Raw genomic sequence first — 26,173 nt, 5'->3', positions numbered from 1 at the left:
GTGTACTTTTCAAGTGTGTGAATTCTTTAAAAAAAGATCATTAGGAAGATCAAACTGCAGTGATGTTTTTTTTTTTTTTTTTTTAAACCTTTTAGGTGTACTTGCTGTGCTGCATAATATGTATAGAATATGGCATATGTTTTAGCGTTCAACTGCACTAATTTGCTCTGTGCTGACAGCAAGCTGGAGCCCAACACTGTTCCTCCTCATTTCTTCCATCAAAAACATGAATGCTTCCATGCATTTTCAGCCTAAATCTAGAGTGTGCAGAATGGCAATTGTGCTCTAGTGTAATATGCCTAGTGTGGGTTGTGGAGTAGTGGGAAGCTCACACTGACAGTAATCGTTACAGGGAAAAGAATACAACCATTACCAGTAACACAGGTGGCTCTGAAGTGCAAACAGATATTCATTGAAGCTCTCAATCGGTTTCTCTTGAAGAACATAGTCAAAGCGTTGTCCTCCATTCAACATCCCCACATCAATATGAACAGGCTCTTCCTTCTCAGGTGCTTCTTCTGATCTCTCTTACAAGACAGAATAAAAGTGAAATGAAACCTTTTATAATCACTTTCAGCAGGCCATTTAATCATTTAGTATGCAACTTCTCTTTTAACCCTTGCCTATATTCCATTTTAAGCTGGCACCATGACCACTGCTCAGGTTTCCTGTTTCAGGATGGCTCCTTTCTCTTGCAGTATCCTATGGAGCCACCCTTACATTCAGGGAATTAGAATTGTACCTACCTACACTGTGTGCGACAATAGCAGCACACAGCCCTGCAGCCTAGGATGGAAAAGCACTCCCTTACTCCTCCTTCCTCCAAGATAACATACTGATTTGATACTGCAGTGTCCACTGTTAACTCTTTCCTATGAAGACCAGAAATTCAGGGAAGCAGCACTGGTTGAGCATGGAAAGTAGGCATTACGTTTTTAATCTCCATATTTAGAAATTGTTATTTTCTGGAAAACATCTTAACGAACTGGGCTGATTCTTCCCTCTATAAGTATTCCCAGCATGTATATGCACCAAATAAATATGAGCACCTGGGAGCCCTTAACTAAGTGCTACAACCAAAAAGGTAAAAAATTCTACTGAGTACATGGCAACAGGGTTTCTGTGGTTAATACATTAGATACATGAATTACCAGCTTTGTCTTCAGGCGATGGGAGTTCAGAAACAGATAGTGTTGCAGCCTCAACGGTGGGAGGTGGTAAGGAAGGCACAGGGGGTCGGGTGAAAGTTTGCCAGGCTACTTTTAGTGAACCCAGGATGTCTGTGCCCATCCGTGTGAGTCCTTCTTTCAGTTCTGGATGAACAAGAAAACTAGTTGAAATACCAAATACATATGTAAACTGACAATATATTGCCTGTGAACAAAATAATGAATCAACCAAAAATAGAAAAAAACTGTTACCTAAATGCATCCTCTTCCGACCCTTATGATGGGGGATCAGCATTGGCTCAAAATCCACATCCCTGAGAACAATTGGCTCTATCCTGTATGCAACTGGATCAAACTATGAGGAGCATAGGAAAAAAGAAATGTTAACATAAATGTAACAGTTTGATAATGGTGGTTTATCAGCTTTACTACAAAAGGTAAAAAAATTATAGTGGTATTTAATATAAAAAATACTTACCGGCTCATTTAATAAAGCACCACAAAAAGCAAAAAACTTTGTGCAATAATATATAGGGACCACTACTACTGTCAGCTGGGTGAAATCATGACCCGATGGTATGAATTCTTCCACCCTATTTTTCTGATTATTAAATACCTTGTGTGAAATGTTCTTTAATATTAGAACATTTGTCATTTTATGAAGAATTATATTGCACAGTTGTGCTAAAGGGTTTTCATACCAGGAAACCAAGGCTTGAGTCCTGCAGGAACGAATGGGAATGGCGTTCCTGTACTTTTTGCGCAGCAGGAACGATGTTCCTGTTAGCAGTCACGTCCTGGTGCCCCCCCCCCCCCCCCCCCCCCCACAGAATGGCGCCACCTTCTGCTCTGGGATGGCGGGTTGGTAAGCCCAGATTGCGGGTTCCCGACCCGCCATCCCCGAGCATCAGTGTGAAGGAACTGAGCCGACACTAAAGGAAGTGGCGCTGATGCTTCCTGTATAGTGCCGGCTCCTGTCACAGGCGGAGTGATACCAAATGTATTCCGCCTGTGACAGGGCACAGGAGCGATACAGGAAGCATCGGCTCTGCTGTCTACTGCAGACAGCAGTACTAGCCAGCAATATAAGCCAGCAATATAAGCCAGTAGTACCAGCCAGCAGTACAAGCCAGCAGAACCCTCCAGCAGCACCCGCCAGCAAAACAAGCCAGCAGTACCCGCCAGCAGTACCCACCAACTGTACCAGCCAGCAGTACCTGCCAATAGTACCCACCAGCAGGACCCACCAACAGTACTAGCTAGTAGTACTCGCCAGCAGTACGAGTCAGCAGTACCCACCAGCAGTACAAGCCAGCAGAACCCACCAGCAGTATCAGCCAACAGTACCCACCAGCAGTACCCACCAGTAGTACCCACCAGCAGTACCTGCCAGTAGTACCCGCCAGCAGTACCCATCAGCAGTACCCACCAACAGTACCCACCAACAGTGCCCCCCAGCAGTACCCACCACCAACAGTAGCCACCAGCAGTACCAGCCAACAGTACCAGCCAGCAATACCCTCCAGCAGTATCCACCAGCAATACCAGTCAACAGTACCAGCCAGCAGTACCCACCAGTAGAGGTGCACGGTTAATCGTTAAAAAATAGTGATCTTGAGTCACCCCCCCCCCCTCCTCTCATTATATTAAAACCGCATGTCCTCGATTCTTTTAGAGCGGTTCTCTGCTCACTCACAACTGTCAAAATGAAAAAAAAAAGAAAAAAAAAGAGCCTCCAGCAAATGTTCATCAACATTGTTAAGGCTACTAGATAACTATAAACACAATTCATCATTTCTATTCTTTTAGCTCAAAGGAATGGACTTCCGTCTGTAAAGACAAAGGACTCATGCGCACAGGGCATTAGAAAAAACGAGCTGCAGAGCCCCTGCTAACGCCAGGAAAAAACAGCTGTAAAAACTTGCTTTTAGTAGCTTTTTCCATTGGCGTTAATGCATGTTTAGCCACGTTAGCTTTTAGCAGCGTTTTTCTGTCTCTATTCAAAATCAATGGTTTTCTATAAGCCGTCTTTGATAGGGCTTTCAGCCCAATGATTTGAATAGAAGTCGCATCCAAGTCGGATCAGGATGATCTGATTTGTGGTGTGACTTGCGCTCCGAAGATCTTGAAGGGGGAACGCCATGCCAAAATGTGGAAAAAAAACGGCGTGGGGGTTCCTTTCCCAGGTTCCAAAACAGGCCCTTCGGGTCTGGTATGAATTTTGAGGGGAGCCCCACACAAAAAAAAAAAAAAAAACGGCGTGGGTTCCCCTCAAAAGCCATACCAGACCCATATCCGAGCATGCAGCCCAGCAGGCCAGGAAAGGGGAGGGGACGAGCGAGCAGCCCCACCCCCTCCTGGACCATATCAGGCCACATGCCCTCAACATGGGGGGGTGTGTGTTTTGGAGCAGGGGGAGCTCTGCACCCCCACCCCCACCCCAAAGCAACTTGTCCCCATGTTAATGAGGACAAGGGCATCTTCCCGACAACCCTGGGCGGTGGTTGTGAGGGTCTGCGGAAGAAGAGAAGACCGGAGGGCAAAGACAAGAGGGCGAAGAACAGAGGGAGAAGACAAGAGGAAGAAGACAAGCAAAGCAAACAGAATGCTGGGATGTATAAAAAAGGGGATTCACTCCAGAAATAAAGAGATTATTCTCCCTCTCTACAAGACTCTGGTCCGGCCACATCTGGAGTATGCTGTCCAGTTCTGGGCACCGGTCCTCAGGAAGAATGTGCCGGAACTGGAGAGAGTCCAGAGAAGGGCAACAAAAATAATTAGGGGAATGGAGGACATCAGCTATGAGGAAAGACTACAAGCACTGAACTTATTCTCTCTGGAAGGGGGGATATGATATCAATGTATAAATACTGTACTGGCGACCCTAGCATAAAGAACAAACTTTTCAGAGAAAGGGAATACAATAAGACACGGGGCCACTCACTAAAACTTGAGGAAAAACGGTTTAAGCTAAAAATACGTAAGGGGTTCTTTACTGTCAGAGCAGGGGGTATGTGGAATTCTCTTCCACAAGCAGTCGTATCAGCAGGGAGCATTGATAGTTTCAAAAAACTATTAGATGGGCACCTTAAAGACCACAACATACAGGGGTATACAATGTATGGTTAACAGCAAACACACACACACATCATAGGTTGAACTGGATAGACTGATGTCTTTTCAACCTCACAAACTATGTAACTATGCAACAAGTGTGGCCTGGTATTGTCCAGGAGGGGGTGGGGCCGCTCACTCCTCCCCTATCCTTTTCTAATCTGCCGGGCTGCATGCTTGGATATGGGTCTGGTATGGATTTTGGGGGGAACCCCACCTCATTTTTTTGCGTGGGGCTCCCTTCAAAATCCATACCAGACCCGAAGGCCTGGTTTGGGACCTGGGGGGGGACCCCCATGCCGGTTTCTTCCAATTTTGGCATGGAGTTCCCCCTCAAGATCCTCAGAGCTCAAGTCGCACCACAAGTCGGATCATCCTGATCCGACTTGGATGCGACTTCCATAGAGAACCATTGATTTTCACATATAAAAAAAAAAAAAAAAAAGTTTAATGTGGCTTAACGTTAAAGCAACGTTAAGCAGCCTTTAGCAGTGTCAGACGTTTTTACAGCTCTAACGCTGGTCCTCAGAACGCACTTGCCCTGGGTATTTTTTTGCAGCTTGAAAACGCCTATGCCACTTACACAAAACGTCTGTATATGCATAAGGCCATAAGATAACATGGAGAGACGTTTTTAAGCTGAAAAAAAAAAAATGTCTGACGCTCTTAAAAGCAGCTGTAAAAACGCCCTGTGTGCATGAGGCCTAACAGTTACTGAAACACTCCCACATAACAATGCAATGTAAAAAGCTTTATCAGCTCTACTGGCTGCTGAGAATTTAGAGACAGGGACTGCCCTATATCTCCCATTACATAAAGTTGACCCCCTACTTCTTGAAAGCCCCAGATACAGCATTGTGTATTATACCCTTTGGAGATAGATGGGTTAACACAATCTCCAAAATCTCCTAACATTAAAAGCTCATTCACACACAAATTGTACACATGGTAAAACCCAGCACAACAATAAACATACCACGGTTTGGTGAAATTTATATTGAGTGGCATTCTGGCGCACTAATAGAGTAGCAGGCTAAGCATCCACACTGTAGAGCATTACAACATACATGCCGACATACATGTGCTGCGTTAAATGTACATTTTTGGCTGTGCTGCCCTAATATGCCAATGAGTCTCAAGGTTAGCCATGTTTGATTGACAGCACAGCTGTTATACATACCGGATGATAAATATTAAAGAACCGTTTACATGTGGGGAATTGGTACTTGGGGTCAATCCTCTTCAATCCCCGCACAGTCAGAAACATCCCAATGGGGGATCCCCAGGCAAAGAAAATTTCCGGACGGAAACTGAGCTGTGGGTAATTAATTTTGACCTGAAAATAAGTTCAATGTATTAAAAGTAATCTTGTACCTTGAATGGATTGAACAGAACTAAGCTTATCCCTTTCTTGGTGTAAATGTTTCCCTAAAGCCCCGTACACACGTACCGATGGTCGGCTTACAAATGTTCCTCTTTTCTCCCCGGGATGTCGGTGTCTGCTGAAAAGTGCAAAGACAGCACAAGGACAGCACAAGAATTTTGTCCGCCGACTGCAGAAGTGATGTCATGTAATGGTTAACTTTCCCTGTGTTTTCTATTTTCTGAGCATGCCCAGTCTTGCAAATCTGCGGTCTGTCGGCCGAATTGTGTACTGACAGGCGAACAATCGTCCGTTCTGGTGTCGGCATACAAATATTTTCATGTTTGCACGAAAGACTTTTGTCCGCGGATTGTGCGCAGACATCTGTCGGAGGCACCATACTAACACGCGTACAATCGGCAGATCCTTCGTCCACCGACGTTTGTATGCCGACGATCGGTACGTGTGTACGGGGCTTTAGACTTGCCATACAATACATATGGCCTGGTATCAGTAATCAAGGTTACTCCAGTCTTTATTCAACCTCATGTAAAGGTTTAAAGATGATCTAGCTAGGAAGATACCTAAATGATAATGAGCAGCTCAACAATTTTGAAAATCTCTGTGACCGATTAGTGACCATTCCCTACTTTCCAATGTAAAAGTAATAATTTTCTCACCAAATCGGAGTCTCATTGAATATGGCCTAGGCCAGGGTAAAAAGTCACAACTGCTGGTTGAATGGTGTGTCTTCCATTAAAGCTGGACACATGTTACAATGTTATTGTACAATCTTCTTTACATTTATCAACAATGCTGTATCATCAGGGCCTAACTGATTAGATATAAATTGAATGGATTGTTTAGGTAGCATATCTATTGGAAAATCTAAAGGACACTACATAATATTAAACGCATTTGACCAGCTTTACTGGAATACATTATAAGACAGTTATGACTTTACTATCTGCATGTACTCCTAGCATTAAGTGAAAATTAGATGGACCTGTTTTTGTACAAAAAAAAAAAAGAAAAAAAAAAGAAGAATGTCGATCCACCATAACACCTCTGACATGGAGCTGCTACTACATTTTCCTGTAGTGACATCTACTGGCAAAAACTAAAACGTCTATAAAACAGTGCTGGTATTAAAGTTTAACTAAAGGCTTTAACTTTCGTTTTAGATAGAGTAGAAAGGAATTAGATCACTTGTCAGTTTTTATTGCTGTCTGTGTCCCCACTATGGAGATTCACCATCTCTATTTGCCCTGTTTACCATTATCATTGAAGGTGAAAGTAAAACAAAATCCTAAATTTTGGGTTGTCCCGAGATAAGTAATGACACAACAGATAGATGGGTATACTGGCGCTCCCAAGATTAATGACAGATAGGCACTTTGGAGTCACAACCTTGAAGAATAATCACAGTAAAAAATGTCAGGTTTATTAAAATCAATGAAAATGGTGTAAAGCACTGTAGACAGCAGGGGGCATCCAGCAGTAAGGCAATACCTTTAAGATGGTCCCAAGGATCGGGTGAGGATGCCTGTCCAGATGTTGGAGGGACATCAGCAGCGCTGAAGCCGTGAAGATGGAAACTCCTAGGGGCAATGGGAGAAGGAGGGGGGAAGGGGGGAGAAGCTCAACCCCCGTGTCCCGGTCCTGCCGCAAGCTGTCCCGCAGCACAGCGGCGTCGTCTCCTAGCTTCCGGCGGCTGAGGCGGCGCTGAGGGATGACGTCATCGGCCGCTGACGTTCGACTCACAGGAACCCATACAGCGCATCAAGCCGAGCCTCGTACCCGATGATCAATGTGGGAGGCAGCCTTGCTGAATCGAGCGCTCCGCACAACAGTGAGAGCTGCCTTGCAGTGAGGAAACTGGTAGCCACAAATGGAGGATTACATGTTTCGGGCTGTGAAGGGCACAGAACTTCCCCAGCACTCCACCTCCTGACAGGCTGGCGTCCACTAAGGAGTGTTCCCGCGCTGCAGCTGAAGAAGACAGGTCCTCTTCACCATCTGACTGCGGGTACAGCGACCCCTCAGGTAGGGGGGGCGTCCAGGACAACCCCTTCAGTCTCTAAATCAGAGGAAACCTCCATAGAAGAAGGCAGTGGCCGTTTTCGGCTATCAACCTTTTTCATGACTAAATCAACTTTAGTCGCCAGGCTTTCCAGGGCTGCTGAAATCCCGGCCAGCGTCTGCGATCCGGACTGTCCGGGAGTCGCACAGTAGGCCTGAGGGTGATTTTACAGTTTGGGACTCCATACTGCAATTTTCAAAAAACGATGTACTGTCGCTTTAAAGCGGTAGTATCCCGTTTTTTAAAACTTTTACCTACAGGTAAACCTATAATAAGGCTTACCTGTAGGTACAAATAATATCTCCTAAACCGACATGGTTTAGGAGATACTTGCAGTGCATGCAGCCGCTCGCGCGAGCGGTGCATGCGCTCTGAAGGTCCGGGGGGGACCTTCAATTTTGTTTGCCGGGAGCTTGCCGGAAAATCACTCCCGCACGCATGCGCGGGAGTGACGTCATCGCGGCTCCGGCCAATCATCGCGCCGGAGCCGTCTCTTTCGGCCAATCACCGCCGAACCCGGAAGAGACGGCGAGGGATCATGGCAGTGCCCGCAGCGATGTCCGGGGGTCTGTGTCGGGGCTTTGTTCTAAGGTAAGTTACACATAATGGGCTAGTATGCGATGCATACTAGCTCATTATGCCTTTGTCTTGCAGGTTTTTTTTTTTTTGTTTTAGGGTTTACAACCGATTTAAGTGCTGACCATGGTATCCACCACCGTGGTCTGCAGGGAACCCCTTTAAACCAAACTGACAGCAGAAAGTGCAAGGATATGCCCGCAGGGACCCAAAGTATTGTACCACCTCAGACAAAACCGTCTTCCTGAATCTTCCAGCAGCATGGAGAGAAAGGCAAGAAGTGACCTCGGCTCAGCAGCAGGAAATGACTGCACAGGAAGTGATGTCGCCTGATTAAGGTTACACTGCTGAGCATAGCACCAGGGCTACACAAAGATGGATGCCCAATAGAAAGCTACAAGGGAAAAGGATGCCCCATACAAGTCTATGGGGAAAAAATGACATTGTCCACACTTAAGATGGCAGGGCCTACGGCGAACCATGCGGCTAGGGACTGACACATGAAGGCCTCAGGAACCACAACAGGGACCAGCAAGCCCAAGGTACCATGTCACCCCCCCAGAGCACTCCAGACACACAGCCACCCCGGGGGGAGGGAAGGACACACAGACCGGGCACAGGGCAGGCCAGGGGGATCTTTTGGGAGGCACAGATCCCATTATCCCTAGGAGAGGGCCCACATCCCACCAAGGCCAGCAGGGGCAAACAGGGTACATTTACTCACCATACCATGGACTGGGTGGGCTCCGCTCTGGGCAGTCTGCTTCCCACCCGAAGTGGGGGTGCTGCCAGCTGAGGGGTGCGCTGCGACTCAGGGCGTTCCAGGTCGTCGCGTCCTGGCAAGGCATCCACTCGCAGCCTCGTCCCCCTCCAAAAAAGGGGGACCTTCGTGGCTAGGCCTAGGTCAGAACTATAATCTGCTCAGGCTCGAAGGCCAGACTGGGGGGACCAAAGGATTTAGATTATTCAGTGTGAAGCCCAAGCCGGCATCGTTGCTTGTAGATCACCAGGAAAATTCTTCCCTGAACACTAGCTAGCAAGTGAGTAAGGAGAAATAAAAGGAAAATATTCTCAAAAGAAATAAAAAACTGAGACCGGAGTCCCAGCAGGAAACCTAGGTCCTACTCCTTCTCTACGCAGAAACAAATTGATGTGCTGGGTTGTGGCAGTGGGGGTTATACTTTGAGGGACGGCCCCTTGGGCATGTACATTCAAATTTTCCTGCATAGACTACTCCTGATGGAAGAGCATAACCCACTCAGCTCATGGAGCTGAGGCTGCATCTGTCGATGGACGATAGAGAAATCTCCATAATGGGACACAGATGGCAAAAACAAATCCGACAGGGGTTATAACCCTCCCTTGCTCTATCCAAAATAAAAAAAAAAAAAAAAACGTTTTGCCTATAGTTCTACTTGAACATAAAACAGTACTAGAGAAATACGTCAGGATTTTTAATCTACATATTTGTCCTGGGTGACTCCAAATGTTGCTGGATCAATATCAAATTATCAAATACCACCAAAGGAAAGTTCTAATTTGTGTGAAAAAATTATATAAAATTTCATTTGGACACAATGTTGCATGACCACGTAATTGCCAGTTGAAGTAGCGTAGTGCTGAATAGCAAAAAATGTCCTGGTCATGAAGGGGGTAAAATATTCAAGTGGGTAAAGAAGTGTTAAATCCAAAAACAAAAATTAAATATATTGCAGCTTACTTGTCCTTAAAGCGGAACTAAATTCAGGGATACTCTTGATGGGCAGCTGTGTGTATATTTTGCAGAGGACTGCGAACAGGCAAGTAAGTGTAATTTATTGCAGAAGAGACATTGCATGTCTTTTCTGCAATAAAGAACCTGCCTGTTTGCAATTTTTTCAGCCACTAGTTCTGCTTTTAAGTGATATTAAAGGTTAAGCTTTAAAAAAAAAAACCAAACAAAACATGTTCTACTTACCTGTTCTGTACAGTGGTTTTGCACAGAGCAGCCCCGATCCTCATCTTGTCAGGTCCTCTGGTGTTCCTGACTCCTCCCCCTTGACCAGTGCCCCCATTAGCATACCGTAAGACACAGAGCCACAGTTTGACCCCATCCCAGCTCTCTCTTTATTGGCTCACTGGCTATGACTGACAGCAGTGGGAGCCAATGTCTCAGCCAACAAGGCAGCCGAGGCTCTCACGCACATCACTGGATCGAGAGGGGGCTCTAGTGAAAAGGGGGGGGGGCTGTGGGGGAAGCATCACACAGGATGCTTATTACCTTTATGCATTGTATGCATGAAGGTTAGAAAACCTTCAGCCTTTACAAACACTTTAAAGTGGCTGTAAACCCTCACATATACCCAGTGAAGAGAGCAGCCTCAGATGATACACAGAGATGAAACAAGTCTCCCTACATAATTTTTCATGTATATCTGCGGTCTTCAGATTTCTATATTCTTTAGAAAGTGCACATTGTGTTAGAAATTGTTCTTCCAATTTCAGCAGTGGGAGGGGAGTCTGGGCATACACTGTGTGTGAGCTGATTGGAGGAAAGGCACATATCCCCCCGGCTCCACATAGGCAGAGGAACTAAGCAGAGCTGGGCTGTGAATATACCACATGCTGATAACAGAGGAACAGAGCAGCAGAAAGACACAGGACTCAGGGCATTGGAGAGAGAGAGGTAAACACTACAGATTTATGTGCCCAGGTCAGATTTCATGAATGGGGTTTACATCCACTTTAAGTCCTGGTTTACACTGATGGGAATTCTATGAAGATTAGATCTGGTTCAAAAGACATAGATTCACACGTCATCTGAAAAAACATTGCTATGAAATCTGCTCACATCTATGCAGTGCAATTCTGATCGGGTTTAAAAAAAAAAAAAAAAAAAAAAAAGATTCCTATGCAGGTTTAGTGTGAATTTTATCTCCAGCTATGCCAAATCCCATTAGAATCGCATTCTGCATTAGAATCACACCTGCCACAACAGAAATCCCACTGTAAAATCGCATCAGATTCGCACCACATAGATGTGAACCGGCACTAAATGTGGTGGCTTTTATTCCTTTATTTTCACTTGGTGATCTGGCTAGTAACACACTTCTTGTTTTAGGGTGTCTCAACTCTGGAAGGAGGAGCAACTTTGGACAGCAGCATTATCAGTCTGGGGAGAGGGTCATGCAAGATGCACTAGCAGATTTAGACATTCAGACTTGAATAACAAATTAAAGCCGAACTCCAGCTAACACTGTTCATGCAGTTACGGCAATCTTTTTTTTTCTTTGTTTTCCTTTTGGAATAACTTTTTACATAAATAAAGCTGACCATTGCAAGCATCCTTGTCATTGGTTAATGGTTTGTCTCAAGCCTCTAACTGCTACTTTTGCTGGACAGCCTGGGCTGTTCAAGAAAATTGAAAAATAACAGACTTACTGGCAGGATCACCACGTGAAAATAAAGGAAAACGAAAGATTGAAAAATAAAACGTATACAGCTATCACATCTAAGGATTGGTAAACTGCAATTATTACATTTTTGTTTTGGGGATTAATATCGCTTTAATGTGCTCAAACGAATTTGTAGCCCTGACATAACCAAATGTATGTAATGCTAGAGTGGACTGCCAGAGACGACTGCAGACATACTAGAGGACATGATGGTCAGAGACTGTGGGCATGATACAAGTTTGGTTAAAGTAAACAGATCCCCCCTGGGGAGTCAGATTAGATTAGGATGGATGTCACTTCTGTAAAATATGTATCCATTATGATTTTTCCTCCATCTTGTGATTGATGAAAAACAAACCGTTGCAATTTCTATGGGCAGATGTGCAACCATTTACATCAGTGTTCATCTAATTTATCCTGTTCAGATCCGCAAACCTTTCTGTTCGTTTTTGAGGACCTAAACGGACATGTGGGTGGATGTGAACCAACACATCCATTTACATGCACACCCCCTTAGAGATATACTTCTATCTACCTAGATCCAGATAAAAAAAAAAAAAAAACATGGACAGATAGAACGTTAATTGAAGGTGGGCATACACAAGAATTTCTATAGAAAATTTTAACATTCAAGAATGTTTGTTTGATTTTTCTCATTAGTGGCGTGTTCGTTTTCATGAGTGATGTGAAAATTTGAAGTAGGATGGAAATGTATTCTTAAACCAATGAATTTCTAACAGTGAATGTGTTTTTTGTTTGGGAAGTCCATCACTCCAAAATTGACTGTTAGCCACTTGACTTCCGGAAGATTTACCCCCCTTCGTGACCAGGCCATTTTTTGCGATACAGCACTGCGTTACTTTGACAATTGCACGGTCGTGCGACGTTGTAACCAAATTTTAATTAAATTGATGTCCTTTTATTCCCTACAAATCTAGCTTTTTTTTTTTTTTTGGTGGTATTTGATCACCTCTGCGGTGTTTATTTTTTGTGCTATAAACAAAAAAAGACCAACAATTTTGAAAAAAAAAAAAAATAATAATAATAATATTTTTTACTTTCTGCTTTAAAACACATGCAATAAACAAATCTCAAAAATCAAATTTCTTCATCAATTTAGGCCAATATGTATTCGGTTACATATTTTTGGTGAACAGAAATCCCAAAAAGCGTATATTGATTGGTTTGCGCAAGAGTTATAGCGTCTACAAACTATGGGATATTTTTATCTATTTTTTACTAGTAATGGCGGTGATCAGCGACTTATAGTGGAACTGTGATATTGCGGAGGACAGTAGGACACTTTTTGGGGATCAGTGCTAAAAAATATGCACTGTCACTGCACTAATGACACTGGTTGGGAAGGGGTTAACATCAGGGGCAATTAAAGGGTTAAATGTGTTCCTAGCCTTTGTTTTTGTGTAATGTGGGAGGTGCTTTTACTAAGGGAATGCATGGATCCATGTCCCTGCTTTGCAGGAACACAGGATTCATGCCTTCCCGTCTGACATAATGGTGATCTGCCTTGTTTACATACCCGTAGAGGGAGCGGGCCGCCAGAGGCGTACATGCGCACCCCCTACCCGGAAGTGTTGGATCACGAACTAGGTACATGATCTGGCAGTGCCACCTTGCTGCCGTATAAGTTAGTTACTTTGTTACTTTTAGAATACAAGCAATATTCTCTACGACTTTTCTCACCTGTCCAATTCCCACATCAAAGTATTCATAATTCACCATATTAACAGTGCTTCCTGAGCTGAGCGGAGCCTGGCCAACATCAGAAGGGTGTGTGGTGTCCTGAGTTGGGCAATCGCAGTCCTGTAAATAGATATTCATTATACAGCATATTAAGAACATACTAAAATGTGCCAGACATACCTGTACCTTCTTAAAACTCACCCTCAAAATCCTACTAATATAGACCTAGGCAGTCCTGTGGCGCTGACAGATGAAAGAACTCAGCTTTCTTCACTGCCAGTGCACAGTAAGTATCGATCAAGAAGTACAAATTACCTTCATCATCACTCACAGCATGAGCTACAATGGTTAACAAGCACAGCAAAAGCTTGGCATTTCTGCAGATAAATATAACATCCTGTTACAGTGGATTACTGTAATTTCAAAGTGAACCTGTGCCCAGAATATGGACATTAATATTTTTAATAACCTGTAGGAACTTTAAAACAAGTCTTCACTGACCTCTCTAGCTGCTTGCACAGCAAAGTAATTCATCCTCAAACATCACAACAAAGACTCCATAGTTTGATTTCTGTCAGTTCTTAAATAATGAAGTCTCTCTTTTAAAAAAACAAACAAACAATGTTATACTTTCCTTCTCTGTAGGTTGGTTTTGAACAGAGCAGCCTGGATCCTCCTCTTCACAGGTCCCTCTTTGGCTCTCCTGGCCCCTCCCTCCTGTTGAGTGCCCCCACAGCAAGCAGCTTGCTATGGGGGCACCCGACCTGAGTCACAGCTCCCTGTGTCCATTCAGACATGGAGCCGCAACCCGGTTCATTCCTTTTCTCTCCAGAATGATTGACTTTGATTGACAGCAGCGGGAGCCAATGGCGCCGCGCTGCTGTTTAAGCCAATGAGGAGGGGTCCAGGGCAGCTGAGACACTCCTGCAACATTGCTGGATAAAGATGGGCTCAGGTAAGTTTGAGGGGGGCAGCTGCACACAGGTTTTTTTTTTTTTACCTTAATGCATAGAATGCATTAAGATAAAAAAAAACCTTCTACCTTTACAATCCCTTTAAAGCGGAGTTCCAGGCATTTTATAAACTCCCACCCCCACGTTCATGATCACTTCCTGCATTCTCGTTGCATTTTTTTTTACCTTTTTTGAACAGTGCAAATACCTTTTTTTGGTTGTGGTCCCCAACTTCTGCAGTACCTCACCGTGACAAGGTACGTCATATCTGCCCGCCCATTGGCTCCTGGGATATGAGTTTCATCAATCACAGGAGTCAAGGCGCCTCTGCCACCGCCGCTAATAGCATTGCATCACGCTTTGTTGTTTATACGCATGCAAGAGATCAGGAGGTGCATGCTGGGTAGCCAGCAGCGCTGTATCATGGAACAAGATACCAGTGGGCTTCAGCTGCCACACAGCAAAATCTCTATATCTACTTGCATCCACAATCTAAGAGTAACCTATCTAGCCCTGTAAAGCAAAAATCGTTATACACTTTTCTGAAGCCGATCCGGTCTCCAGCAGGGGAAGCTGTGTGCAGGAGATAGCCAACAACAGCTGGGAAATGCCTGGGAAGCCCCACAGACTTACTACGGGGGCTTCCGCCTACACAGAGAAGCTGCTGCTAACAGAGTGGAACGGTTTCAGAAAAGGTATGTATAGCAATTCTTTCTTTCCAGGGTTAGATAGGTTAGTCTTAGATTGTGGATGCAAGTATATTTAGAGATTTTAGTTTTAGGTTAAATTTCTACTCTAAGGCTCCGTTCACATAAATGCAAATTGGATGCATTTTGATTCAAATCCAATTTGCATGGCATTTGAACCAAAGCGGCTTTTTTTGGAGCTGGTTCACATCTGCGGTGCAGCTGCAGTGTGATTTTAAAAAGAGTCCTGGGTATTCTCACTGCGGTACAGTTCAGATGCGACTTCCAGGCTCATTGCCTTCTATTGGAGAGCTCTGAATGACACATCATCAGTTTTGAACATGAATTGAGAAAAAAAAAAAAGAAAACAGCATGCCCCCCCCCCCCCCCACAATCAATACAACGCCCTTTGGTTCTGGTATTGATTTTAGGTAAATTCCATGCCAAAATAAAAAACGGAATGTCTAGTATGGATTTTGAAGGGAACCACACGTCATTTTTTAAAAAAAAATCCAAAATCGATACCAGATCCTTATCCGAATATGCAGCCTGGCAGGCCAGGAAAAGTGAATCATATGCCCTTTGGCCCAGCTTTGGTGGTTGTGGGGGTCTGCAGGGGGCTTATTGGAATCTGGTGGTTCCCTTTAACAAGGCCCCAGATCCTGCCCCCTCCCCCTTTGGCCCCTACTCATTCACCAAAAAAAGTGTAAAAAATAAATACACCGTTTGTTTTGTTTTTTTGGAGTTTTAAATTCCTTTAAAATACACAAAAAACAAAAACAATGTCCCCCGGTGTAGATCCGCCTTCGAAAACGATGATCACTGCCACAACCCAAAAACAGAAAATCCCTGTACCTGGCACCTGCTCCCCTTGACTGACAGTTCTTAAATAATGAAAGGTCGGGGCCAGCATTCACTGGTCAATGACGTCACAGGGCCACCCGTGACATTGCTGGGTGGCCCCGCACCTTAAGTCTTTAGGAACTGTCAGATTGCAGGAGCCAGCGATGGGTAAAAATCACCCCCAGGCTGCATGCTCGGCAAAGGGTCTGGACGGCATTTTTGGTGTGGGGTTCCCCTCAAAATCCATACCAGACCAATTTAGGGGGGGCACTACGCGGGCCTGGTATGGATTGGGGGGGGCCCACACTGCTTTTTTGTTTCTCAAATTCTTATTGCTGCCAATTCTTTGGTTTACATTCAGCTTTGAGCGGGGAACCCGTTATCAGCCGATAGGTCATCGGTTGTTAAGGATGCAGCGGTCGACTTTCCAGCCTGCTCCTAAACAACCAGCTATTGTTAAAGACACCGGTGCCTGCCCGCCTCCAAAAAATTGCATCTGAACTGTATCTGAAATAGCAGCTAAACCTCTGAACAGCTGCTTTGGAAATTCACAGTGAAAACGAACATTAAATTCGCACCACAGGTGTGAACCTTAGTTAATGTTAAATTTAAAGACGAATTGCTCCACAATGCCTATTGCTTTTACTGTTTGTTTCGAATATGTAAATGCTTTAATTTAAATGATCAGTGCACAGGTTAACTTTAACCACTTGCCTACCACTATGTGTTTTAAAATACAGGTTGGTGGCAATGGTATTTTGAAGCATTTTAACATGGTGTACTGTTTACTACTTGTGAGACTAGCACATGCCAGTGACTGCGCTGTCATTTAAGTGGCTTTGTGCCCTATGATCGGTCATTACAGTGATCACGAGACACAGAGACACTACTAGTGTTTACATTTGAAAGCCCTCCCCTTCCTCTCACAACAGAGGAAGGAAAGGAAGATTTTATAAATAAATGATAGATAGCAGATTTGATTGATTTAATTTTATTGTGGTTATACTGTATTTTTAAGCCCTTTTCGACCCTCTCCTTTCCTGTACATCTCATCTCCATCATGTCTCTGTAGTGCCTGTATATTAACACCTTCACCTTCCTTATCCTGCACATTAACCCTCTCATCTCCATCCTCCCACTGTATGTGACCTGTATATTAACCCGTCAGCTCCTCCTCCCTCTGTGAATCACCTGCACATTAATGATGACCTGTACCTAGTGCACCTTTACCAAAGCTCCATGTTTTATCCACCTCAATACCAGCATGCTTTATTTCCCAAAAAATTGTGGCAAAAAATTTATCTTGGGGCGTCTAATTTTCAAAAAGCAGTAATTTTGGATTCACACTGTCCTGGAATTTTTATTTTATATGTTTTATAAAAGAAAGAAAGGGAAACTTTTTTTCCAAAAACGTCTTTCCTTTATATTTTTAGATTTTTGTGAAAATGGACAATAGAAGATTGGAAAAACATTGCCTGGTCTGAGGAGTCTTGATTTCAGCTGCGACATTCAGATGCTAGGGTCAAAATTTTGCGTAAACATGAAAGCATGGATCCATCCTGCCTTGTATCAACGGTTCATGCTGGTGGTGGTGGTGTAATGGTGTGGGGGATATTTTCTTGCCACACTTTAGGCCTCTTGGTACCAATTGAGCATCGTTTAAACACCACGGCCTACCTGAGTATTGTTGCTGACCATGTAAATCCCTTTAGGACTACAGTGTACCCATCTTCTGATGGCTGCTTCCAGCAGGATAATGCACCATGTCACAAAGCTCAAATAATCTCACCATTGGTTTCTTGAACAGGACAATGAGTTCACTGTACTCCAACGGCCTTCACAGTCATCAAATCTCAGTCCAATAGAGCACCTTTGAGATGTGATGGAACGGGAGATTTGCATCATGGATGTGCAGCCGACAAATCTGCAGTAACTGCGTGATGCTATCATGTCAATATGGACCAAAATCTCTGAGGAATGCTTCCAAAACCTTGTTAAGTCTATGACATGAAAAATTTATTTACATAGTTTGTTTGGGCCAAGCTGGCCCGAATTAACTATGTCTCTCCCTGAGCGGTCAGCCCACTGCATGTGCAGCAAAATGGTATGTAGCTGCGGCTACATACAGTATACCGCACTGTGCTCTGGGTATGAATGGAGACTTCCTGGAACACAGACTAGTCTACTGTCCAATCTACAGCAGCGGCGCTCAGCCAATCACAGCGAGCGATGTATTCTATAAATGAATACAAAGCCTCCTCTGATTGGCTGAGTCAGAGGTTGTGACATCATCAGCCAACCTCTCTGACTTCGCCAATCAAAGAAGGCTTTGTATTCATTAATAAAATACATTGCTCGCTGTGATAGGCTGAGCGCTGCTGCTGTAGACTAGACAGCAGACAAGTATTTTTTTTTTTCGGGAGGACTCCATTCGTACCCAGAACACAGTGCGGTATACTGTATGTAGCCACAGCTACATACCGTTTTACCGTACATGCAGTGGGCTGACAGGTTAGGGAGAGACACAGTTTGTTTGGGCCCTAATGTAAATTAGTTCAAAAGCTGGAGTTCTCTTTTAAGGTAGTTCTGAAGGCAAAAGGGGGACCAACACAGTACTATCAATGTGTATCTAATAAAACGGCCGGTGAGTGTATATCTTTGAGGGCAATCTTTAATCATTAATATTAGGTGAACCTGGGCTATAGCAAAATAGAAGGAAATAGCATGTGCAATTTCATGAGCTATTCTATATTTACATGATCAGTACTGTTATCTGTTGTAATCTTTATAAATTGGCTGACCTACTGTATTTTAACCCAGTTTTGGCCATGTTAAGCTCCAGCACACTGTGCAGCCAATGGTTTGCTTTCTTTTCTATGGACAAAAAAATCCAAGTTAGACTTACCGGCAAATTGTTTTCCAGGAGTCTTTCAGGACAGCACCTGAGAGAGTGGCTTCTCCCTCTTGCCAACAGAAACTACCACTTCCACCAAACTTTACAATAAGGCTTCTCCCCACAGCTCATCAGTTGTAGTAGAGTACCTCTGGCCCAGGCTTGAACACAATCATAATATGGTTAAAAACAGAAAAAAAACAAGGGCAGGTCGCTGCTATCCTGAAAGACTCCTGGAAAACAAGTTACCGGTATATCTAACTTGGATTTTCCCTTAACTCTTAACATCTTTCAGGACAGCACCTGAGATGATAAACAAGACTTACCAACTAGGGAGGGACAACAGCCTGAAGGACCTTTCTGCCAAATGCCTGATCCCCTGCTGACCTTAGAAGGTCCAGTCTGTAATGATGGACAAACTTTAAATATTTTGACCACATAGCCACCCTAAAAATTTGATCTGGGGTGGCACCAGCTTTTTCTGCCCATGTAGTGGCAAGAGCTCTAGTAGAGTGTGCTCAGAGTCCCAGTGGGGGGGGGGGAGACAATTCCATCTGGGAGTAAGCCTCCAAAATAGTGAATTTAGGTCACCTAGCAATTTACCCTTTGGATTTCTGATGGCCCTTTTTGTTGCCCGAAAAAGAACGAGTCAGAAGACCAAAAATCCCTTGTTACCTCCAGGTAACGTAAAATAATTCTTCTTAAATCTAGATTGTGAAACAGTCTCTCCTTATCCCCTGAAAAGTTTGAACAAAAAGTTTGCAGGATAATATCCTGAGAGTTTTGTAATCGCAACAAAGACACAGTCTTGAGGGTAACATTCCTCAAAGAAATTGATTCTAAAGGTTCAAAAGGCTCCTTTGTGTAGGCTAGTAGAAACACTGACAAATCCCATTTAGGAAAATGTTTAGCAGGAGCTGGTCTGGAATGAGTAAGTGCCCTAAAAAATCTTGCGACCAAGGCTTCTGAAGAAATTGGTCTCTCCAGGAATACTCCTAAGAATGCCACTTGCACCTTAAGAGTACTAACTGCCAGCCCTTTGTCTGCACCATTCTGTAAGAATTCCAATACTGACGCAATATTTTCTAAGGTTCGATTTGTCGAATGACACCAGGCCAAACCTTAGCGTAAATAGCTCTAGTTACTTTCTTCCTACTAGAAAGCAAAGTGGTTACTAGAGATTCTGAGAATCCCTTACTCTTTAATAGCTGCTCCTCAGATACCAGGCGGTGAGGCTTAGCCTGGCTACGTCTGGGTGACATACTGGGCCTTGAAGTAGTAAATCCTGTTTGAGAGGAAGCTGCCAGAATGGTTTGACTGCCATTTGTAGAATGGTGGAGAACCAGGCTCTCTTTGGCCAGAATGGAGTAATCAGAATTAGGGTTGAGCGGACACCTAGATGTCCGTGTTCGACGGGTTCGGCCGAACTTTAAAAAAAAGTCCGGGTCCGTGTCCCGGACTTTTACCGAACTTTTCCCGGACACCGAACCCCATTGAAGTCAATGGGGACCCGAACTTTAAGGCACTAAAATGGCTCTAAAACACCAAAGGAAAGGGCTAGAGTGCTGCAAATGGCAGCAAAACGTAATTAAGAGCATGGCAAGTGCTCTGCAAACAAATGTGGATAGGGAAATAACTTAAAACAACAAAAAAAAACAGAAAAATAAAACAATGTTCTTCTTCATCTCTGAAGGACGAGGCCCATATGGAGTAGGAGGGAGGTTGAGGTGGTGGTGGATGTGGCGGTGACATAGGCGTGCGCACAGGGTGTGCTGGGTGTGCCTGGGCACACCCTAATCACCTAGGGCACATAGCATTGCCAGTGAGGAGATGGGAAAGATCTCCCTGGGACCTGCTCTGCTCTATTTCTCCTTGCCTACAGGTACATGGCCCCGATACATTACTCTCCCTGCTGGCAAACACATGCATGTGTATTTCAACTTTGGGGTGCACACCTTAATGCAATAGGCTGCGCACACCTATGGGCGGTGTAGGTGGAAGCGGCGGTGGAGGAGGACCAGGGCCGGATTAACAGCATCATGGGCTTGGTGCTGAGGATTTTGAAGGGCCTTAGGGCCGTGCCTTGCCATGCACCCAGAGGAGGAAGGGTGCAGCCATGCATGCCTAATTCAACATGGGATGCTGTCTCTGAAGCCCATAAACACATCCATGCATCGCCAACTGTCCCTCCTTGTCCGGCCTTCACGCTGTGTGGGGAGGTTCTGAGGGTGCTGCCTGGGGAAGCGAGCATAGAAGCCAGACTTCTGTGTTTACAAGTGACAGAAGAGCGGTAACAGTGAATATGGCCAACCCGGGGCCTATATAAAAGGTAGGGGCCTGGAGCTGCAGCTCCAATAGCCCCTACATTAATCTGGCCCTGAGGAGGAGGACGAGGTAGCCAACACTGCTTCTTTTCACAAATTTTAAATGAGGGTACACCCCAAAAGAGTGAGAAAGAGCAAAAATGGAACAATGGGTGGGTAAGGTCGGTATCCATTGCTATTCTGCATAAGGTACGGAAAAGTCCCGTGGGATCCATGCCTGGTTCATTTTAATGAACGTGAGCTTGTCCACATTGTCTCTGGACAGGCGGCTGCGCTTGTCTGTTATAACGCCCCCAGCCGTGCTAAATACCCGTTCAGATAATACACTGGCTGCAGGGCACGCCAGCACCTCCAAGGCGTAAAGGGCAAGCTCAGGCCATGTGCCCAATTTGGAGACCCAGAAGTTGAAGGGGGCAGACCCGTCATTCACTACATGTAGGCGTGTGCACACATACTGCTCCACCATGTTGGTAAAATGCTGCCTCCTGCTAAGACGTTCCATCTGAGCTGCTGGTGCTGCTGTTTGTTGTGGCGTGCTGACAAAGCTTTTCCACATTTCGGCCATGCTAACCCTGCCTTCTGAGGTGCTGGCGGTGCCCTGGTTGCGTTGGCGACCTCCTCCTCCTCCTCCTCTGCCTTGTGCTTCCACTGTGGCCCCGCTGTCAGATGGGAATGCCAGCAGCATGGCGTCTACCAGCGTGCGCTTGTACTCGCGCATCTTGCGATCGCGCTCCAGTGAGTGAATTAAGGACGGTACGTTGTCCTTGTAACGGGGATCCAGCAGCGTGGCCACCCAGTAATCAGCACAAGTTAGAATGTGGGCAACTCGGCGGTCGTTGTGGAGACACTGCAGCATGTAATCGCTCATGTGTGCCAGGCTGCCCAGAGGCAACGAAAGGCTGTCCTCTGTGGGAGGTGTATGGTCCGTGTCCTCTGTATCCCCCCAGCCACGCACCAGTGATGGCCATGAGCTGGCCTGGGTGCCACCCTGCTGTGAACATGGTTCCATCTCCTCCTCCAGCTCCTCCTCCTCCTCATCCTCCTCATCCTCCAGAACTGTGCCCCTGCTGGACAATTGCGTCCCTGGCGTTTGCGTGTGCAGGAACCCACCCTCGGAGCCCCTTGCGAATGACTGCCCTGAAAGCCTTGGAAATGTTACCTCTTCATCCTCCTCCTCCTCCTCATCCTGTGCCACATCCTCTTCCATCATCGCCCAAATTGTTTTTTCAAGGAGGCATAGAAGTGGGATAGTTAAGCTGAGAACGGCGTCATTGCCACTGGCCATGTTGGTGGAGTACTCAAAACAGCGCAACAAGGCACACAGGTCTCGCATGGAGGCCCAGTTATTGGTGGTGAAGTGGTGCTGTTCCGCAGAGCGACTCACGCGTGCGTGCTGCAGCTGAAACTCCACTATGGCCTGCTGCTGCTCGCACAGTCTTTCCAGCATGTGCAAGGTGGAGTTCCACCTTGTGGGCACGTCACATATGAGGCGGTGAGCGGGAAGGCCGAAGTTACGCTGCAGCGCTGCCAGGCGAGCAGCAGCAGGGTGAGAACGCCGAAAGTGCGCACAAACGGCCCGCACTTTCTGCAGCAGCTCTGACATATCGGGGTAGTTTTTAAGGAACCTCTGCACCACCAAATTCAGCACATGCGCCAGGCAAGGGATGTGCGTCAAACCGGCTAGGCCCAGAGCTGCTATGAGATTTCGCCCGTTATCGCACACCACCAGGCCGGGCTTGAGGCTCGCTGGCAGCAACCACTCATTTGTCTGCTGTTCCATGCTCCTCCACAACTCCTGCGCGGTGTGTGGTTTGTCCCCCAAACAGGCAAGTTGTAAAACTGCCTGCTGTCGTTTACCCCTGGCCGTGCTGAAGTTGGTGGTGAAGGTGTTACGCTGTCCGGATGAGGAGGCGGTAGAGGATGAGGAAGCGGAGTAGGAGGAGTTAGGAACAGGAGGCAAACTGAAGCGCCCTGCAATCCTCGGTGGTGGAAGGACATGCGCCAAATTGCTATCCGCCTCAGGCCCATCCGCCACTGCATTTACCCAGTGTGCCGTTAGGGAGATATAACGCCCCTGACCGTGCTTACTGGTCCACGTATCCGTAGTTAGGTGGACCTTGGCACAGATGGCGTTGCGCAGTGCACACCTGATTTTTTCCCCCACTTGGTTGTGCAGGGAAGGGATGGCTTGCCTGGAAAAGTAGTGGCGGCTGGGCACGACGTACTGTGGGACAGCCACCGACATAAGGTTTTTAAAACTGTGCGTCTCCACCAGACGGAATGACAGCATTTCAAAGGCCAATAATTTTGAAATGCTGGCATTCAGGGCCAGGGATCGCGGGTGGGTAGGGGGGTACTTCCTCTTCCTCTCAAGTGTTTGGGAGATGGAAAGCTGAACGCTTCCACGGGACATTGTGGAGATGGTTGTTGGTGACCCAGGTGGTGGTGTTGCTGACAGATCGTCTGTTTGCGGGGTGGCAGGTGCCGGTATCACTACAGATGTGGCTGGAGCGGCCGAGACTGCAGCAGAAGAGGAAGCAGGATGAGCCAGAGACGTTTCTTGGTTTTGAAGGTGTGTACTCCACTGCAGCTCGTGCTTTGCACTTAGATGCCTGATCATGCAGGTTGTGCTCAGGTTGAGAAGGTTCATGCCTCGCTTCAAGCTCTGATTGCACAGGGTGCAAACCACTCGTGTCCTGTCATCAGCACATTTTCTAAAGAACATCCACGCTAGAGAACTCCTTTGAGCTGACTTTGGTGCGCTCGTTCCCTTGCTGCGTTGGGCAGTAGCGGGCGTAGTGTCTAGGGCACGGCCGCTCCGCTTCTGCACCCTGCTCCCTCTTCTGCTGTGCTGGTGGCTCTGTGCGACCACCGCCTCTTCCTCCAAACTACTCAGTTCACCTGCATGACGTTCATTCCATGTGGGGTCGAGGACCTCATCGTCCTCCACATCATCTTCCACCCAGTCTTCACCCCTGCCCTCCTTGTCGGTCTCCACAATGCTGAACGCCGCAGCAGTTGGCACCTGCGTTTCGTCATCATCGGAGACGTGCTGCGATGATCCTTGCATGTACTCATCTTGAGAAATAAGTGGTTGGGCATCGCTGCACTCAATCTCTTCCACTTCTGGGGCAGGGCTAGGTGGATGGCCCTGGGAAACCCTGCTGACAGAGTCCTCAAAAAGAATAAGAGACTGCTGTATGGCTTGGGGCTCAGACTGCTGGCCTGATTTGCAAGGGGGTGAGGTGAAAGACGGTTGGACATTGGCTGCAGGTGCCAACTCTGACCTTTCTGCAGTAGACTGGGTGGGAGACAATGTGAAGGAACTGGAGGCACTGTCAGCAGCAAACCAATCTACTATCGCCTCAACTTGTTCTGGCCTCATCACTTCTAGGGGCGTTTGATGCCCTACCAAATACTGATGCAGGTTCTGTCGCCTACTCACACTTGAGGAAGGTGTTTCACTTGTGCGTGTAGCTGGCACAGATCGACCATGTCCTCTCCTTGCAACAGGAGCTCTACCAGCAGCACCACGACCCAGGCCACGGCCCTTATTTGACGGTCTCCTCATATTTCTGTAATTTAAGATCTTGCCCTAGAAAGGTTTTTATTGAATAGCGGAATAGAAAATATGATCCAAAAAAAGTGTATGTATATCACACGTACACAACCACACTAGGCCCCAATTACTATTGTTTGTACCCCTAAAAGGCTAGATGAGGAGTAGGGGGAGTATGGAACAGGCAGCACCCTCAAACCTTCAGAAGTATGAGATGAACCCCAACAACTTGGAAAGGTGGATCTCTCTCACACGTACCGACACAGACTATCCCGCAATTCAATTGATCCTCAAAGGTTTTTATTGAATAGCGGAATAGGAAATATGATCAAAAAAAGTGTATGTATCTCGCACGTACACAACCACACTAGGCCCCAATTACTATTGTTTGTACCCCTAAAAGGCTAGATGAGGAGTAGGGGGGTATGGAACAGGCAGCACCCTCAAACCTTCAGAAGTATGAGATGAACCCCAACAACTTGGAAAGGTGGATCTCTCTCACACGTACCGACACAGACTATCCCGCAATTCAATTGATCCTCAAAGGTTTTTATTGAATAGCGGAATAGGAAATATGATCAAAAAAAGTGTATGTATCTCGCACGTACACAACCACACTAGGCCCCAATTACTATTGTTTGTACCCCTAAAAGGCTAGATGAGGAGTAGGGGGGGTATGGAACAGGCAGCACCCTCAAACCTTCAGAAGTATGAGATGAACCCCAACAACTTGGAAAGGTGGATCTCTCTCACACGTACCGACACAGACTATCCCGCAATTCAATTGATCCTCAAAGGTTTTTATTGAATAGCGGAATAGGAAATATGATCAAAAAAAGTGTATGTATCTCGCACGTACACAACCACACTAGGCCCCAATTACTATTGTTTGTACCCCTAAAAGGCTAGATGAGGAGTAGGGGGGGTATGGAACAGGCAGCACCCTCAAACCTTCAGAAGTATGAGATGAACCCCAACAACTTGGAAAGGTGGATCTCTCTCACACGTACCGACACAGACTCTCCCGCAATTCAATTGATCCTCAAAGGTTTTTATTGAATAGCGGAATAGGAAATATGATCAAAAAAAGTGTATGTATCTCGCACGTACACAACCACACTAGGCCCCAATTACTATTGTTTGTACCCCTAAAAGGCTAGATGAGGAGTAGGGGGGGTATGGAACAGGCAGCACCCTCAAACCTTCAGAAGTATGAGATGAACCCCAACAACTTGGAAAGGTGGATCTCTCTCACACGTACCGACACAGACTATCCCGCAATTCAATTGATCCTCAAAGGTTTTTATTGAATAGCGGAATAGGAAATATGATCAAAAAAAGTGTATGTATCTCGCACGTACACAACCACACTAGGCCCCAATTACTATTGTTTGTACCCCTAAAAGGCTAGATGAGGAGTAGGGGGGGTATGGAACAGGCAGCACCCTCAAACCTTCAGAAGTATGAGATGAACC

At 45.8% G+C, this 26,173-nt stretch overlaps 1 protein-coding gene across 3 annotated transcripts in view; it reads right to left on the bottom strand.

Annotated features, from left to right (window-relative positions):
* The window catches only part of DDHD2 (DDHD domain containing 2), a 131,054-nt gene that overhangs the window by 7,770 nt on the left and 97,111 nt on the right, over positions 1 to 26,173 (bottom strand). For all 3 annotated transcript variants that reach the window (XM_082255218.1, XM_082255217.1, XM_082255216.1), the window contains exons 12-16: positions 13,441 to 13,560; positions 5,464 to 5,619; positions 1,422 to 1,524; positions 1,152 to 1,313; positions 374 to 527 (exon numbers count right to left, since the gene is read on the bottom strand). In XM_082255218.1, coding sequence (XP_082111344.1) covers positions 374 to 527; positions 1,152 to 1,313; positions 1,422 to 1,524; positions 5,464 to 5,619; positions 13,441 to 13,560 — 695 coding nt within the window. The remainder of the gene's footprint in view (positions 1 to 373; positions 528 to 1,151; positions 1,314 to 1,421; positions 1,525 to 5,463; positions 5,620 to 13,440; positions 13,561 to 26,173) is intronic.

The sequence above is a fragment of the Pelophylax lessonae genome (assembly GCF_965119305.1).
Source record: "Pelophylax lessonae genome assembly, chromosome: 4".
Classification (NCBI taxonomy): Eukaryota; Metazoa; Chordata; class Amphibia; order Anura; family Ranidae; genus Pelophylax; species Pelophylax lessonae.
Note: the sequence above shows the minus strand (reverse complement) of the source record. Positions and strands in the feature narration are given on the sequence as shown.